The following is a 19,595-nucleotide window of genomic DNA, read 5'->3' as shown; positions in this document are numbered from 1 at the left end:
ATTTCTCAATATGTATTTTTAAATGAGCATTACAAGTGTAAGATTATAATTTATGGTTTTTGCAAAAAATAGGTATTAGGTGTACATCATATTTTTTAATTCCTTGTACATAAACATGCCTTCACTCATGCCCAACGCGTACTTAGTCGTCCTTCGACCGCCAGCTAGACGTGACGTTTAGAATCAAAACAAAAATGACTACTTGTGTCATTTTTTTTATTTTTTTTAAAAAGAAATATTTGCGCTCTTATGATTTACCCAAATATTTCATTTTAAGGGCCATTTTCAACGAGTTGTAAATAACTCACTATTAGAAAATGGAATAAAGTTGGGGTAGAGTGGGATTCGAAGCACAGACCTTTAGTCTGTGAGTCCGAGACACTAGCCACAGGACCACAACCCGATCAATGTGTAAAAATTTTAATGTGTAAAAACCTCACAAATAAACATTGTAAAAAGGATTGTGTAACTTTTCATTGGTAAATATTTGTTCATGAGTGATTAACAAAGCTTAAAACAATTCATATTGTTTTTTGTAAACGTCAGACTACGCCTAGCAGCGCAATTGCGAAGCTCTTAGTTACAGTGATGCACTGATAGGGACGTGTTTTTAAAATATAATAAACGTGATCTTTTCGTTCCTAAAAATCTAGTGAAAAGAAATAAATGGGTCGAAATGTTACAAAAAGAAATTTTGATTGTTAACATTAAAATACAAACTTTTTTGGTACAATACTTCAATTTTTGGTAGCATATGCATGCTCGTTGAATGCAGCCCTGGCCTAAATAAAAGGTACTTAGTAACTATGGGTACGTTTTCGTGTCACTGCTTTTTAAAATATTTTACTCTATAAGACATGTTTATGTATCATATGTCATTGGGATGGACTAACTCAATAGTTAACAAGTTCGTGAATGTCAGTAATGCGCATGCAAGCAGATTTACCCAGGACACATACCTTCAAATTGTATGTTTTCTAATATGTATCTTTGTTGAATTATCTTATAAATATTTTATGTTGATTTACGTCTTGCAAAACTAATAAAATATGTTATTTTATAAGATAATAAACATTTGCATCTGAAAATCTGAGCGGTGGATTGATCTACCAGTGTAAGATTAAGACTTTTTTTTTTCTCTTGTGACATAAGACTTATTATTTTTTTTTATTGCACAAAATACACAATTTTACATAGACACAATTGTATGTGTTTTATGTCCCGACTTGTTAGAAAATTCCGTGTAAAGTCGGGACTCTTCGATGTATAAATCAGAAATATTTATTTACATATTAAAACAATATACAAGCAATCAAAACAATATGCAAAATAATAATAGAAAAATATTAATACATTACAGAAAATAATGACCTCAATTCTAATATTAATGTACCACTTTGTTCTATGGGTCTTAAAAAGCACAAAGGGTTAAAAAATAAAAATACAAACTATCCCGAAAGAATGAAGAATGAGAACTTAAGCTTTCGTTTTTCTTTTTTTTCATAAACGCTTATTTACAGTCGATCGATATATAGCTGACTGTTAATCGGTTATTTTCATCAATACGTTGTGCACATCACTAGTAGAGCCTGAACTCATAATTTTGATTATGGTATTTAAAAATAATTTCATAGATCAACTCCGCATGTCATGTGCTATTAATCTGTGGTTTTAAAGTGTCAAAATAATGGTTAAGGATTTAGGTCGCCGGGCGATTTAATATTCTTAATGCAATATATTCATTCTTAGGATTTTGAAAAAACAAGCAGCATGACTTGTTAAAATTAAGTATTTAAACCACAGTATAATAAATACTCAAAATGACTCGGGGAGACATCAATGACAAAGTAAACGAGGATTGGTGTTCGGACCCAAAACTTTTACGACAACCCATCAAGGCTTTAGAGGTATCTATTTACTATTGATAATTGCTAAGCGTATTTTCATTATTTTATCTATCAACCCTGTACACATGCTGCGACTAGTTAAAAAACGGTTGTATATCGTATGTAATGAAACCTAACCTTAATTCATATCTCAATAGGACAAATACAAATTGGTACCGGCATTTCTTCAAGTTAAGGGTCTGGTAAAACAGCACATCGATTCCTTCAATTATTTCATCAATGTCGAAATAAAAAAGATTGTTCAGGCAAATGAAAAAGTGTTGAGCGATGCAGATCCCCTGTTTTACGTGAAGTATTTAAATGCCTATGTCGGCACACCGGATGTGGAGGAAGGGTTTAACATTATAAAGGCAACTACGCCCCACGAATGTCGACTGAGAGACATGACTTACTCTGCTCCCATTACTGTGGATATCGAGTATACGAGAGGAAACCAGAGGGTTATAAGAAATAACCTCATCATTGGGAGGTATGTACAGAACTTCAAAAAAAGTATGTTTATAATATTTTGCCACCGCATTATAATTTACATAATCATTAAGTAATAGGTATGTATTTTTTCATAACGTAGAGTAAATTTATCTTTTGTCATCCAAACAAACTTCTAATTATTAATTGTTAAATAAAACATTGCTTTTATACATTTTCGAAATCTTCTTTAATTGTATTTTTTACAAAAGAATCGGCATCAATCAACAATTCATTGTGCTGGTAATATCTGTTAAGTGATCTTTCTTTTATAAAAGTATTTTAAATTAAGATTTTCTTTCAACTAAATATACTTTAATATTTTTTCAGAATAAAATTACATGTTTTTCCTTTTTGATATCAATATAAAAAAAAACATCATCAAAAGGTACATTGTTTTATTAATCTTCTAAAATTAAAAAAAATGTTACATAACATATTAATATTGCCGGCGCAAGACGATATGTATTTTGAATATCTTTTTTAGGATGCCGCTAATGCTTCGATCATCAAACTGTGTCCTCACTAACAAATCTCATTTTGAGTTATCAAAACTAAATGAATGTCCGCATGACCCTGGTGGTTATTTCATAGTGAGAGGTATAATGATATTCAGCATACAATAACAGTACAGGTAAACGTCGTTTTACGCGGGGGTTCCGTTCCGAGGGACACCGGCTTAAAAAAAATCAGTGTAAAATGAATAAAAATTTAATGGAAGATAATATAAGGTTAGGTTCCGTGTCAAAATTCTAAGAACAATCTAACATGTTTATTTAATACATATGGTATATAAAATAAATTATAAATGTATTTAATAAATACAGTTTAAATTAGTTTACAAAATAAATAATAATCTCTTGATAATGAATTTTTTTATAATAAATACTCACCAGTTCGTCGGTACTAAATTAAGCTCTCACACTTTTTTGAAAAAAGCATTGAATTTTATTTGCTTTGATTGTTGCTTCCTTTCTTGCAGAATCATAGCATAAACTACAAAAAATTGAATATTCTTTTAATTTAAATAATAATACAATAAAAATGTAATTATACCTTTTTATTTTTCTTAAACACAAAACTAACTCGGAAAAAATTTCACACACACAATAGGCTGCTCGCGTACACGATAATATAATAAAACAATGTGTAAAAGTATGTTGGCTATAAGAATCGCGGCGCCTACTGTCGTCTGGTGTCGACCGAACCGGGGAATCCCACGCCGGCAACAACCGGTGTAATTGTAAATCGGTATAAATCGAACCAGCGCAAAATGACGTTTACCTTCATTTATCTTTTTTTTATTTATTCTCTTAAATAATGATTCTTAAACTTATTTTTTTACTATTTTTGCAGGTCAAGAAAAAGTAATTCTCATTCAAGAACAGCTTTCTACAAATAGAATGATCGTAGATGAGTTCAAGGGTGCAATTCAGTGCCAGGTAACGAGTTCAACACATGAGAAGAAATCCCGAACCAATGTTATTGTAAAAAATGGAAAATATGTTCTCCGACATAATGCTCTAGCTGATGTGAGTAATTTAAATAACCTTAACTTTATTATAGAAATAACAGGTACTTTCATTTTGATTTTATGGAAAATTAGTGATTGAAAATATTGTCTATATGTAAATTAATATGTAAATGTGATATGTAAATTATTATGAACTATTTCCAATATTCTTTATTACATATAATAAATATATTCATGTATATATGATAAATAATTTCATGCAAAACCTAATATTAAATAAATGTGATAATGTTATATTTGTAGGATATTCCTATAGCCGTTATTTTCAAAGCCATGGGAATTTGCAGTGATCAAGAAATAATACAACTGGTAGGAACCGATTCAAATACACTTAAAAAGATGGCGCCGTGTCTTATGGAATGTCACAATTTAAAAATATTTACCCAGCAAAAAGCATTAGAGTATATGGGATCCAAACTCAAAGTGAAAAGGTTTGTTCGGATATTATTTATTTATATTCCAAAATGTATCCATTTAATATTGTAAATTATTTATTTTTTTAGATATGTTACAGCTGCAAGTAAAACAAGAACTCCCGCTGACGAAGCGAGGGATTTACTGGCTACTACTATAATAGCTCATGTCCCCGTAGAAAATTTTAATTTCTATGTCAAAGCAGTGTATGTTTCTTTAATGGTCAGAAGAGTAATCGAAGCTGAAACTAATAAAGTTACTATTGATGATCCTGACTATTATGGAAATAAACGTTTGGAACTTGCCGGATCCATGTTGGCTCTTATGTTTGAAGATTTATTCAAAAGATTCAATTGGGAATTGAAAATGATAGCTGATAAAATAATACCAAAAATAAAAGCAGCACAATTTGACATAGTAAAACACATGAGACCCGATGTCATTGCCAATGGGCTGTTCGTAGCCATATCCAGTGTAAGTAGAGAAAAGTGTTTTGATTCAATATTAATTATCAATTTTACTTATCAATTTTACATAAAAACATAAATAGTTTATCGCGTTTTTTAAAAATACAAAATATTTTTCTTGTAAAGGATCTTTATGACAAGCCATATAGATTGGCTTGGCGAATCTTGTAATTAACAATATATTTGTCAAACACCTTTATTGTATGTATGTTTGTTTAAATTAATATATATATATATATTTTTTTTTAAATTATAAAAATAAAGTACAGTAGGGCACTGACAATCCGAACAGGCAAAAAACAGGACCTTGGCGGAATACCAAGGTGTCCTGATTGTGGTTTGCAATACTTTAATGGTAATAAAACATATGTGTTTAACTTTAGAACTTTTTTAATTATCAAAGGACAACCTCGACATTATTAACAATAGTGAATAATAAACATGTAGGAAGGCTGAGCATTTGGAATGAAGATAAAAAAAAAACAGAAGCACAGCGCTCGACACAGGTAAAATGCCTCCCCGCGAACGCCCCCGCTCCATCTGTCCGAATTACCGTGATCACCAAATAAGCGGGGGTCCGGATTATTGAGGCTCTACTGTATTTACGTAAAAAATGGTAAAACCTACTATTTTTATGCAAAGAAGAAAATGTTAAAAATACTTCTGCAAAGGGTAATATGTCTGTATGCAGTACATTTGCCCCGTTTTTTCCCTTATTTTTAGTTCAATGTCTTGAAATAATTGCTGTAATTTTAGGGAAACTGGACCATCAAACGATTTAAGATGGAACGTCATGGTGTAACCCAGATATTAAGTCGTTTAAGTTATATATCAGCTTTGGGAATGATGACACGGGTGAATTCCCAGTTTGAGAAAACTCGCAAAGTTTCCGGTCCGAGGTCTCTACAACCCTCACAATGGGGCATGTTGTGCCCTTCAGATACCCCTGAAGGAGAGGCGTGTGGTCTCGTGAAGAACTTAGCACTCATGACTCACATTACCACAGAGTGCAACCAACTTCCCATTACTAGATTGGCGTGTAATGCCGGTGTTGAAGATATTCGTCTCTTAGGAGGCGAAGAAATCAATCACCCCGATGTCTATCTAGTGTTTCTTAATGGTAAACTATTTGCATTAAATATTATATTAATCTATAGAGTTAAATAAAATTACCTTACTTAAATTTTCGAATATTTGATGGTATTTTTGTTCCATTACTGGGTTATTATAATTTTGTACAATTAGTTCAATTATATTTTAGAGGTATATCTGTATGAAATTAGATTGATTTTTAATTTCAGGTAATATTTTGGGAGTCATAAAAAATTACAATCGTTTAATCGAAGTATTCAGAATGTTCAGGCGTAAGGGATTGATTTCTGCCTTCGTTTCTATCTACCCTAATCACAACCAGCGTACTGTTTACATCTGCAGTGACGGGGGACGACTGTGTCGACCTTACATTATTGTCAAATATGGTAGACCCTTAGTGGAACAACATCACATTTCTGAACTTGACCGGGGTATTAGAAAATTCCAAGATTTCTTAAATGATGGACTTATCGAATATCTTGATGTAAATGAAGAGAATGATAGCTATATTGCATGCAGAGAACATGAAATTGATCCAGATTTAACCACCCATTTGGAAGTTGAACCTTTTACATTACTCGGAGTATGTGCGGGACTCGTTCCTTATCCGCATAATAATCAGAGTCCTAGGAATACTTACCAATGTGCCATGGGCAAGCAAGCTATGGGTATGTACTCGAGTTCGAGTAATATTTTTACTGAAATATTTATTTAATGAACTCGAATAAATTATAATTTGATTTGTTTTTCAGGTACAATTGGCTACAATCAACGTAACCGAATAGATACCCTTATGTATAATTTAGTTTATCCCCAATGTCCCATGGTAAAAACTAAAACTATAGAATTAACCAATTTTGATAAACTTCCCGCTGGGCAGAATGCTACTGTCGCAGTTATGAGTTACAGTGGATACGATATTGAGGATGCTTTAATTTTAAATAAAGCATCAATTGACAGGGGTTATGGCCGTTGTTTAGTTTACAAAAGCGTTAAAACAACTATGAAACGCTACGCTAATCAAACATCCGACAGAATCCTCGGTCCGTCGAGAGATGCGGCAACAAATAAAATAATTAAATCGCACGACATTTTGGATGCTGATGGGATTGCAGCCCCAGGTGAATTAGTTGAAAATAGACAAGTTCTTATCAATAAACAGATGCCATTAGTTACTCTTAACCCGATAGTTGCCGGACAGCCGCAGCAAATAGACTTCAAAGATGTTCCAGTATGCTACAAGTGTCCGGTTCCGGCATATGTTGAAAAAGTAATGGTGTCGTCTAATGCGGAAGAAGCTTTTCTGATTAAATGTTTATTGAGACAAACTCGGCGACCAGAAATAGGAGACAAGTTCAGTTCCCGGCATGGACAAAAAGGTGTGACCGGACTAATTGTTGATCAAGAAGATATGCCATTTAATGACTACGGTATTTGTCCTGATATGATTATGAATCCTCACGGTTTTCCATCTCGTATGACAGTGGGAAAAACTATTGAATTGATTGGCGGCAAAGCAGGATTATTAGAAGGAAAATTTCACTATGGTTTGTACATTTTCCTGCAGGTGATAGATATCTATCAGTTAAAAAAAAGTTTGCTTTATTTATAAATGAAAATTTGTTTTAGGCACTGCATTTGGTGGATCCAAAGTGTCTGATATTTGCGACGAATTGGCCAAACATGGATTTAATTATCATGGCAAGGACATCTTCTACTCTGGAATTACAGGAGAGCCTTTAGAGGCATACATTTATTCTGGACCAGTAAGTATAACTTAATATACACAAATGTACTAACTTTTTTCGTACTTTCTTAAGAAGTCGCTCAAAGTGTATTTGATTCATAAAAAAATATGCATAGTAAAATATTCATAGTATTACAGACAGTAAACTATAAATGAAAGTAGTAAAGAAATATGTAATTATGCCATTTTAAAACACTATGTCTTTTCTGCTTATTGGTCAAATAGTCGGCGTGTTTTCCTACCATGCAAGAGGTCTCGGGTTCAATTCCCAACACGATTGATATGAAATATTCAATTTAAAAGGTGTTGGACTGGCACCTGAAGCACAAGACTATCATCTTACCTTAAAAATGATCAAGATATGCTACGGTGGCGTACTAAAGCAGTGCCCTATGCCCAATTAGGTGTGGAAAGGGGGTAATGATATTTTTTCTGTAGTTTTTTCGCAGAATATTAATCCAATGACCTTGTTGCTACAGGTTTATTATCAAAAACTGAAGCACATGGTGCAAGATAAGATGCACGCTCGCGCACGCGGACCTAGGGCCGTCCTGACCCGCCAACCTACGGAGGGGAGGTCGCGTGAGGGAGGGCTGCGCTTGGGGGAAATGGAGAGGGATTGTCTCATAGGCTACGGAGCGAGGTAAGGACGCATCAACATAATCAATTTAATATTTTATTATAAAAAACCAAGAAGTTAGTGTCGAAATTAATAAACAAGTATAGAAAATGATGTAATAACTTATATTTACATATAAGTTATTCATTTACCAGTCTGAAGATGCCCATTAGAGGGTGAAAGCGCTAATTGGTCAAAATAAATAAGTGGAAGTGTACCAAGTATTTTTTTTAATTAATAACATATTTGTAAATATAAGTTAGTACATCATTACAATGGAATTCCATCAAGAATTGTCAATAAATAATTTAAATGAAAAAAGTATAGAAAACCTTTAAGTGAATCTAGCTGAGCTTTTTTAAGTTTGAGCTGACTGTAGTTTCAGTCAATTAAAATATTTTTGTTTTAACAATGTTTTGAGTATGTCCAAATGTTTGTAGACAGTCTGAGTTACCTCCCTTGGGAGTTATTTAGATTTTTGCAACACAGAGGGAAAACATTTTTGATAAGCTAATATGGAACTCTAGGTAATTCAGCCTGTCTACAAACATTTGGAAATATTCAAAACATCTTGATTAAAATAACTGGTATAAGAAGTATAAAAATTGAAAAATCATTTATATTTGAAAGATTATTTTCAAGCGTTGCCTAGCGCGTGAAAAGGTTTAGCCGGATGAATCTTACCCACATAATAAAGGTTTCAGCTCTTTTACTTCACGAAAGTCAACAGATGGAAGAGTTGGGGAAATGTGGATGTCTAAACATAGGCAGAATGGTGAATGTTACAGTGTGTAAAATGCCTAGACTGCTAATTTTTAAATATTTTTGTTTCATTCATAATAATCCTTCTTTTATTCACATTAGTTCAGTGTATACCGAAACCTCTTTTTGCACGATGAATACATTCCACACAGTACCGTAAAAAAAGTACAATGGTGTATAAAAATCCATTTGGGTTTTCAAAAGAATTAAATCGTTTTATGTACCTTAATTTTATTAAAACATATAATATGACAATAAAATAATTATTCACGATCAGACAATACACATGCCCATTACGCACATTTGGTTCACTTTACATAGCATACCCTTAACTACACCGCGGAGGCCGCCATAATACATATTACATTATGCAATTAATGTTTTTAAAAATGTTTATGTATATTTATTTTTTGTACAGTGTTGTTTTGTTAAAGTAAAAACAGATGTATGCTTCAGGTGCCAGTATAAATATTTCACATTGACGTTGCTGGGAGTTAAACTTGGAACAGATGCATGGTAGTCAAATGTGTTAATCGCTATACCACAAAACGGGCATCAGAATTATTTTGTTTCAATGGGCTGAAAAAGTTAATAATATAATCTTTATCATAAATTCCCACTCCGCTTGTGGATAATTTTCTTGAAAGAAGACTCCCATCCCAATCTTCTATCATAATTTTTTGAATGTTTGATTTCTTTATTTTTTTTAGTATGCTGTTAATTGAACGGTTGATGATTGCTTCAGACGCATTCAGTACGGACATTTGTAACGCTTGCGGCCGTCTCGCGTACGATGGCTGGTGTCACGCCTGTAGTAGTTCTGCTTCAGTAAGTACTATAGAGATGCCGTACGCGTGTAAACTGCTGTTCCAAGAACTTACTGCCATGAATATTGTCCCTAGACTAACCCTTAAAAAATATTGTGAATAGTATATTTTCAAAATAAATATGTATTTGTGTTTTAATATGTTTTTTTTCTTCAAACTTCGTTACATTTTGACTTAGTGACTTTCTTATTTGAACACAATTATTGTAAGCACAAAAAAATAAACGATATATTAAAAAGAAATGCAGGATTCAGTATTATGTATGTACATTTATTTCACTTATAGCAAAACGTGTAAATGAATGTGATAAAATCAACAATCATTTATTGACAAATATAAACATGTTTTTTCAGCCTATTTTAAATTTCACAATTTATATTACAATTTGTATTAAAAGCAAATAAATCACAAAATAAAATGTTAAAATACTTTTGGGAAGATCTACAATTTTTTCTACCAATTTCCCTATGTATAGTTATTATTTAGCCTCAAATATTTATTATTGGACATCACATAAATTAATCAGTATGCAGTTGAATTGAAAATCATTAAAATGTTTGATATAATACATATTATTATTGTTTCTGGATATTCATTATTAAGTCAAATATTTGTTGCTTTAGAGGTTTTCAACCATTCTGTTACCTTTCAGTACTTCAGTCCGTTAGCATATCTCGGTACCTGACTAGGGTAACCTGACCCAACTAATACTAATAAAAGCTTTAAAAAAATAACAATAGATATTTTGATGACAACACATTTTGTTCATTGACTATGATAAAAAAAAGGGCTGTCAGAATCAACGCTCCTAAATATTAAAACTAGCCTTATCGATATTAAATAAAATAATTAAGTCCTTTACATGTTATAAATAGCGCATTCCAAACTAATTGTCTCAAATATTTTGTATTATGAATGAAAAAATACTAAATCTTTACAATTGGCATTGAAACTTTTCCTAAAACTCTATATTGATTTATTTCAATAGTACTATGACCCATTGGCCTTGGTTAAAAATATATTTACAGACATATATTTGGTAAGTGAAATGATTTTCTAAGTAATATTTTATCGATCCGACGTATTGAGGACTTTCACTACAAAGAATCCAACGATGGTAGCAGCCGCTATACCGATACCAGCCTTCCACCAGGTGGCGTGCTCACCGGGAATCAGACCAAACTGCTTCAGGTGTCTGAAATCAATAATTTACAACAAAAATAACACCAGAAAGATAAAAAAAATGGAAAGAAAACAACAATAAAAGCATTTATATTTTCTAGGCAAAACGTCTTAAAAGAATGCAAACAAAGCACATCCTTAAAATTAAATTGTTTTTTAAGGGAGAAATATTGACAAGTAATTCTTTAAAATAGTTGAAAGTGGAAAAAGTAACTTTTCATTGTTTTTTATATGGATATCATTTTTAAAAGGTTGAAATGAGACAGTATCAAACTTGTATTTCATTACTTTTATTATGTATATTAAGTTTAATACACAAATTGCAGTATATATACATATGCATATTAAATCTTGCGTGCCATTGATATACAAATGCTGTGCATTTTAAACATATAAAGGGGTTTTCAATTGGCGCGGGTAGATTTTGACAGCAAGTGGCGGCCATTTTGTTTTGATGATATCTGTCAAATATATTTTTTATTATTCATTAATTATGCCAAATCACCATGGCAAGTTACACAATTGAACAGCACGTTCAAATGATAAAATTTTATTATCAAAATAAGAGTTCGTAAGTGCAAACGTTGCGCGCATTGCGCCCATTTTACGGCAGACGTGGTGGTCTGTCACAGTCAACTCTTTGACGTTTGGTGGCCAAATTTAAGACGACCGGTTCGGTATTCAATCAACCAACACCCGTATGTTCAAGGAACGCAAGATCGGCCAAGAACATCGCCGCTGTCCGTGAAAGTGTACAGCAGAACCTGAGGCAGTCGATTCCTCGCCGCACAAGAACTCAGCCTTTCGCAGACTTCAACTGGGCGAATATTGCGTCGAGACTTAGGCCTACACCCATACAAGATCCAACTGACCCAGAAGCTCATAGACAACGCCGTTTCTTCGGTGACTGGGCTTCGAACCGTTTGAAAGATGACCCCAATTTTTCATTGAAACGATTGAAAAATCATTTTTACCGACGAGACGCATTTTTGAATGAATGGCTGTGTTAACAAGCAAAATAGCCATATATGGGACGACACCAACCCACGCGAGGTTCACAAGGTGATATTGCATCCTCAAAAAGTTACCGTTTGGTGTGGATTTTGGGCCGGCAGCGTCATTGGTCCGTACTTTTTCAAAAACGACGTTGGTGAGGCGGTCACCGTCAACGGCGAGCGCTACAGAACGATGATAACCAACTTCTTATGGCCCAAATTGAACCATATGGACCTAGACGATATGTGGTTCCAGCAGGACGGCGCCACGCGCCACACAGCGGATGCCACGATTGACATTCTGCATGAACGATTTGATGGTACGGTTATCTCTTGCAGGGGTGATCAGAATTGGCCACCAAGGTCATGCGATTTGACCCTGTTAGACTTTTTATTGTGGGTCTTTTTAAGTCACAGGTCTATGCAAATAAACCACAATTGACCGATGCCCTAAAGGTGATAACACAGGCCATCGCTCAAATTCAGCCGGATCTACGCGAAAGAGTCATTGAAAATCGGATCTGAATCTGTGCCGCCGTAAGAAGCCGAGGTGGGCATTTAAACAATGTCATATTTCACACTTAATGGCACATATGGGCCTTTCAAATAAAAAAGAATTTTGTTAGTATCTCACAAACAACTTGTTTTATTTCATTTCAACGTCTACCCGCCCTTATTTAAAAACCCTTTATATGATTTTGTAATCATACTAATATAACATGCAATTGCCGTCAATAAATACTATTTTTTATATACTTATGTATAATTCAAAACAAATATCAATTTGTAATCAGCGCCACTACTATGCATATACATATAAGATAAAATAAATTTATCAAGAAGTAAACTCAACTGCATAGATACATGAAAAATTATGTAAAATAAATATAAAAAACTTTGTATTTATGTATATAAGGGGCCAAACATACATATAGGGTATTTTCACAAATCAGGAAAAACGATAATTGGATTGTAGTCCCATGGCTGGTGTTGCGGACTCACATGGTTCGAATCCCACTCTACCCTAATTTGATATCCATTTTCTAATAGTGAGTTATTTACAACTCGTTGAAAATGGCCACCAAAATTGAAACATTTAGGTAAATTATAAGAATGCCAATATTAAAAAAAAAACTAACTAAAATTCGAATGATATCAATGAATAAGAAACAAGTTTTCATTCATAATTTTCGGGGTTAAAAAAAGATTACAGACAAAACGACTCGCATGTCATGCCCGTTGGGTTCACTTCTAACAAACATTGCATGCAAGTATAGCACAGTAACATTTCTCCCATGGCGGAACGCAATGTCTTGTTTTCAGGTAATTCAAAATATGCATATTTTAAGCCATTGTAGAAAATTTATCGTATGTCGCACGGAAAAAATAATACCATTACCATTGTAACAAAAGTAAAAAATCGTGAAAAGACCCTATATAAGTCAAACTGTGAATAAGGTGTGAATATTGCAAACATTTTGTCGGGGAAACAACGCCTTATCTCGGAAGTGTGAGTATCAAATACGTGAAAAAAAGAGGTAACTGTGATCATCGTGCAGAAAACTTGATGACAAGTGGTGAAAGTACCGTTATTTTGTCAGTTAAATGCATATCTCTCTGATTAAGGATAATTTTCTAAGTGTAAAAAAAAAATAGGATTAAATAATTAATTTGTTAAATATAAAATTTCAATTCTGATTGAAACAATATCAGCCAGCCATAAGCAAAAATAATTCTTCATCAGATTAATTTAAAATTATAAAATGGTAATACATTATTCAACTAGTATAGAGAAACAATACATTTTTAAGTCATTTCAATACATTTTTAAGTCAAAAAAAAAAACTGCAAAAATAATAATAAATAAATACTTATTTAAGTGAAATAATAAAAAGAAAATAAGTGAAGTGAAGCAATGTGTTATTCGAATAAGTTATAAAGATAAATTTTGTAATGGCCGTATAAAAGTATTTGATTTCATAGTTTAAATTATAAAAAATATTCTTAAATTATATGAAGCGTGTTCTCATTAGTTCAAATAAAAATTAAAACTTTATGAATATGATGAAGCCACAACGATTAAAGCCAGGCCTAAGAAAAACACCTAAATACGGAAAGGTGATGAATATAACCTGGAGTATGCATTAAACCAATCTGAGTTTATTGGTCTGAGGTACAACATGTGAATCAAGCGACGTAGGGGACTGCAAATAAAATAATTTTGTCATAATAGAGCGATCCTTTATAAAATATTATTTTCATTGCTAAATAAAAATCTTAAATAATATAACAAATAAAATAATATACAAATCTTTGTTTATACTAATATACATATTATTAAATACAAAAATTGACAGGCATTAAAAAACATATATTTTTAAAGACACTCCTCGGAAAAACTGATTTTACAGAAAATATTTGCAATCACAATTTTACATAACAAACTATTGCTTCAGACTTAGTTAAGCATGCAAGAAATTTTGTAATATATTTATATTTTATATTACTGTCTCCATTTTTTTTTGCATTCCTATTTCGAACATAAGCGACATCAAAGGCAGTGGTGGCATTGTATTTAGGTGAGAAAATAAAAAAATTCCAACTGGAAATGAGATGACTAAAACTTTACATGTAAAACTTACATTGTCCGACGACAAATTTCTACGAACCTGTGCTTGTAAAATAAAATCCAGGCAGCTTGGAAACGACTGACAAAAATATTCATGTAAGTTCATTTGAATTAAAAATACATACAATTATTCATAGCTTCAATCAAAAAATGAAGTACTGCAAAGGAATAAAACCTACGGTCGTTGTGTAAACATCGTTTTGGCATAAGGAAGTGTGAAACATAACAATTTTGGATAAAAAACATGTTAATCTCAGGAATATTTCATTATTATTTTTAGGTTTGGTGTAAAGGTATTTTTAACAAAAAAAATAGTAAAATTACTGTAATATGATTTGGCGTCATCAATCTTAGCACATATTTTTTGGTTTTTCATCCTTTTCAACATTTCATTTTCATGTTTTTTCGATAGTTTTATAAAATTACAAACTCTCCGAAAGCGAGGCCCAATAATAAAGTTATAATCAAATAAATAACAATGTTGGGCTTTAAATAATACACGAAGGGAGAATGAGTTAGTTAGTATAAGCGGGAGATTTATTATTGACTCGTTCCAGGTAATGAATAAGTTTATAAAGTTTGGAGGTACTTACGGGAATGCGGCCATTGTTGCTAGTTTAATAAAGATGTCTTTCTTTTTGTCCTTAATGGTGAAATACTGCGGAGGCAGAATTTTATACTTTGAACAAAATTCATCAGGTTGTAATAAGTATTCTTGTCTGACAGAATCCAAGTCTGACTTTGTTCCAACAACTAAAACGGGTATTTTGCTCTCAGCAAAGTATTTCTGGAAAGATAATAAATAATACAAACAATAAATTATGATCAATCAGTTGAATCTTGTGAAAAAGTAAATTGAGAATTTTTAGACCATTATTGTTTTAACAAAATTTAATCTAACTCTATATTTTGGTGATTGAAAAAGTATATTTAGATTCAAAAATATTTGTTAATACGTATCCATTTTTAACTCTGCAGACCTGCATGAAGATTGGTGTTAAATAAATTAATTTTTAACATACTTAAAATATTTTAAAAGAAAAACTATCAACAAACTCACAATAAATATTCTGGCAAGGTATTCAAAAGATTTGGCGTGAGTGGTATCGTAGACGAGGCAAGCCACATCGCAGTTAACTTCAGAGGGCTGCAAGGGATCCGACACTCGACTGACTTCTATATCCTTTAGAATCAAATACTTTTCCTGGGCGTAAACCTGCACGGTGTTGATACAGGCGTGGATAGCGTCACTGTCGCTGTCACCAGCCGGACTCCTGGACTTCTGTAAAATAATATGGACAAAAGTTCATAAAACTAGTGATTGCTGTATTAAATAATTAAATATGTACACAGCCCAAAAGATTCATTTTCAGTGTAAATTGATGATACAATTAATTTATGGCTCAGTAATAATAAAGTCCTCCTGACAATGGTTTACATTCGGGTTTCAATGTGTGAGACAAAGCATGCATTCCAGATGAGCTGGCTGAAAGACTTAAGCTTAAATCACTCCATCTACAGCAATAGGAAGTCTTTATACCAATCGGCTCACTTAATTTGATGAATGCGCATTTCCGGTTGCAGGCCTTATGACATGGCATGCTCTCCCAGCAGAAGTGAGAAACTACAGTTTTCCGTAAAAAAAAAACAACTTAAAACCCACCTATACTCTAAGTTAGTTAGCAATAAATTCTTGAAATTAAAATAATGAAGCATGGAGTTGATAAATGATTTTCACGAACAAGAGAGAACCAAACTTACCTTTGTTCCAGCTCCAATAAATGTCCTACAAAATGAAGTCTTTCCAGAATTTCTTGGTCCAATAACATGACACTGGTACACATTACGACTAGATTGCTTTTTCGCCAGATCCAATCTCTTTTCACGTGTTACTGTAATCAAAATAATTACCGTTTACCATTTGCAGTGTTGCACATATTAACAAAAAAAAAACAAGAATTATCAGTTACCTCGAATAAAAATAAAACAAGAACTGTAAATTACCTTGAATAGCCGCAGCCTGAGATTCGTTTTCATGGACATTGAAACCGAGATACGCTAAGTATTCTAGGGTTTTTGGGAGTTCTGTTAATGTCATCAGAGCCCAGCGACAAAGCCAACCTTGTAATGTCAAATGACCCTATGAAAGTAATAAAAAAATCTGAGTTTGTAAAAAAATAACAATTGCACATTAATTGCTGTAAAATATTAAATTGAATACAATTTATTTTATTTATTTATTTTTTTTCAAAAATATTTACAAAATATTCTTAAATTAAAGTCCTGCTGAGTTGCATACATACAACTCGTCAGCAGGTTCTTATAAATTACATTAATTATTTACACTTAGCCTACATTAACAATAATTTTTTTAATTGTCAAGTATCTAACAATTTTACGCATATTATATTGAATACCTTTTCGTTAGTAGGCACCGTTTGCCGTAGATGGTGCCAGGGAACTTGAGGGCAGCATGAGAAGACGTTCCTAAGCTCCACAGTGTTCAGTGCGCCATCCCTGTCCTTGTCATATCTCTCAAATAGCTGTGTGAGGAACTGTTGTCCTCTGTGAGAGAGTTCTGTAGAGCAGCCTGATGGTATTTTGATTCTACAATTTATTATAATAAATTAATCAGATGCATATATAAACTGTTTTGTAAGCTGTACTGTTTTATAAACTATTTTGAGACCACCCTTAGAGGGTTTATTTTTATTGTTCATGCCTTATCAATGAAAATTAAAGAAAAACTGTGTACATAAATGGTAATATAAATGCATAAATTTACACTTTGTTGATAGATTGAAAGCAAGCCAGAAATTCAAGACTAGCATACCTTTAAAACATATATTTTTAAGTAGATTGGTTACATTTAAAAATACAATTCAACGGTAAATAATGAATGCATAATACATATACATATCTTACACTGGGTACAGATATTCTGTGCACATTTGCAGGCTCTCGTTATATCCAAATTTCCGGAGAACAGTCCACGTGGTCTCATTACGACCCCTCTGAATGAAGAGACAGTGTAGAAATAGAAAACCCTTTAAAGTTACTGAATCTCTTTCTATTCCATCCGGGACGTTCTGTGCCAACACTGCTTTCACTTCATCTAATACCTGGCATTGAAAATCACATTAAAATTGAAATTACAATGAAAGATTATTGCAATACATTTATACAAATATTGTAAATCTATTTTGAACCAGGTTGTGGACCAGTGGCTAGTATTGCTGACTTACAGATTAGACGTCCGAGGTTCGAACCCCACTCTACCACACCTTGGTTCCCATTTTCCAATAGTGAGTTATTTACAACTCGTTGGAAATGGTCTTCAAAATTGAAACATTTGGGTAAATCATAAGAACGCAATTAATACAATATATATATACAGTAGAATTCCATTTATCTAATAATAATTATTATTATGGATAACTTATATAGCGCCATTTTACCTCAAGGATGCTTTACTCCAGTCATCCAGATGGCCAAACATCCGTTATCAGAAAATAAAAAAATAATATGTTATAATAACAAATAAAAAAGGGCACAGGCAGTCGGTGCGTTTCTTCGTCAAAGCAATTAACTTTGCTGAACACCACGTTTAAGTAAGTTTTTATGTGAATAGCATCTGGCACTCATTAATCCGGATAATTGGGGTTTTACTGTGAGATTAATTTACTAATTATTAAAATCTACATAAATGTTATTTTCTTATAAAAATTTTACAATATGGCCATGTTATGTAGTTAATAACATATAAAAAATCATTTCTGGTAACCAGACAAGGTCGTTTTTTAAATTTTAAATAAGGAATCAGAGAAGGTTGTTCAATTGAGTACAAAACATAATGTGAATTATAGAGCCATTATGTCTACGTTTGTCAATTTTAAGCATGTTGTCAATGCCAAAATGGTTCATAATTAAGGTTATTTAAAGAGTCACATCTTGCTGGAGGGTGTGATTCTATAAAGTGCTGCAACGCCCAGTTGCATTCCACTGGCAATAGTACTGACTAGTCCAACTCGTTAGCGTCCACGTCGCAAACCCTGGGCAGTGGAATCTCACCAGTAAAGGTGTGATCACAGCAGATAACAGGACGATGAAAAGCGAGTTTCTGGCGCCTCAAAACCAAAATCAACCAGCTAAGGAAAGGTGACTCTGACAGAAAAATCCACCAGAGAAGTTAACGGGAAACCACTCTGGTCTTCTTTTCCCAGGAATCACTATGGCGAGTGCATCCAATAAGCAGTTGTCCTGGCTGTGGAATATAAGAGTAGCGCAGGACCGAGATGCTTTCGTTGTAGTGATCGCCGACATCCGGGGGACCTGACAAGGCATTGCAAGAAGAAGAAAGATGATATGGTAAAGGAAGTTTAGGAATATATTTATATACTAGTATATTACCTGTGGTTGTAGAGGACTATCGAAACACCGCCTTTGGAAATGGTTAAGTTCATAATCATTGAGTAGTCCATCTCCGTCTATATCACACACCTTAAATATTCTTGTTAGCGCTCTTCTGCAGTTTTCAGTCAGCTAAAATAACAATAATAGTAGAATGATAGACCACAACTGTAGACAGATAATTTTGTATATTATATGGGATGATTAAAAAATATGTAGTACTAGTCGGTGATATTGATTTTTCAAGTGCACATAAAATAAGTAGCCACCAAGGATGGTAAACTTACATCTTGATGTTCCATTACATAGAGGGGTGATGTCGGGTGCAGAACGGCTTTTTGTGCATAGTAGAACATCTCTGAAATATTATTCAGCGTTTTGGCCGAACATTCTATACAGCTGTCTATTTCGGGAAAGTCTTCTGCTATTTCCAAAATGGACTGGAAAATATCATTAAACAATTCTTAAAATATTTTATATTATAACATAAACGGGAGAAAAATTGATAAGATATTTCAATGTGGAATTACAGTAGAGCCTCG

At 32.9% G+C, this 19,595-nt stretch overlaps 2 protein-coding genes across 3 annotated transcripts; one reads left to right on the top strand and one right to left on the bottom strand.

The window, feature by feature from the left end:
- The first annotated feature begins 1,660 nt into the window (after positions 1-1,660).
- Polr3B (RNA polymerase III subunit RpIII128) lies at positions 1,661-9,975 on the top strand. 2 transcript variants are annotated; one of them, XM_088238547.1, is made up of 12 exons: positions 1,661-1,907; positions 2,045-2,376; positions 2,863-2,975; positions 3,732-3,907; positions 4,153-4,340; positions 4,413-4,797; positions 5,547-5,910; positions 6,092-6,550; positions 6,635-7,429; positions 7,512-7,648; positions 8,109-8,272; positions 9,721-9,975. In XM_088238547.1, the coding sequence occupies exons 1-12, from the start codon at positions 1,821-1,823 to the stop codon at positions 9,938-9,940; spliced, it is 3,420 nt and encodes a 1,139-aa protein (XP_088094673.1). In that variant the 5' UTR covers positions 1,661-1,820; the 3' UTR covers positions 9,941-9,975. The 2 variants fall into 2 exon arrangements, with proteins under 2 accessions (XP_088094673.1, XP_088094674.1); XM_088238548.1 differs by lacking the exons at positions 1,661-1,907; positions 2,045-2,376 and adding an exon at positions 2,676-2,763.
- Positions 9,976-10,086: 111 nt separating this feature from the next.
- Positions 10,087-19,513, bottom strand: Miro (mitochondrial Rho GTPase). The gene is made up of 10 exons (XM_088238549.1): positions 19,341-19,513; positions 19,054-19,185; positions 17,569-17,765; positions 17,061-17,250; positions 16,648-16,783; positions 16,405-16,535; positions 15,704-15,925; positions 15,237-15,430; positions 14,147-14,218; positions 10,087-11,032 (listed from the first exon to the last, which is right to left on the bottom strand). Exons 1-10 carry the CDS (start codon positions 19,407-19,409, stop codon positions 10,906-10,908), a joined length of 1,470 nt encoding a protein of 489 aa, XP_088094675.1. The 5' UTR covers positions 19,410-19,513; the 3' UTR covers positions 10,087-10,905.
- Positions 19,514-19,595: the final 82 nt, after the last annotated feature.

Source organism: Micrasema longulum, unplaced genomic scaffold, assembly GCF_059751315.1.
Source record: "Micrasema longulum isolate JH-2025_06_02 unplaced genomic scaffold, ASM5975131v1 h1tg001917l, whole genome shotgun sequence".
NCBI lineage: Eukaryota > Metazoa > Arthropoda > Insecta > Trichoptera > Brachycentridae > Micrasema > Micrasema longulum.
The sequence above is the reverse complement of the archived record's forward strand: the minus strand, read 5'-3'. Positions and strand labels throughout refer to the sequence as shown.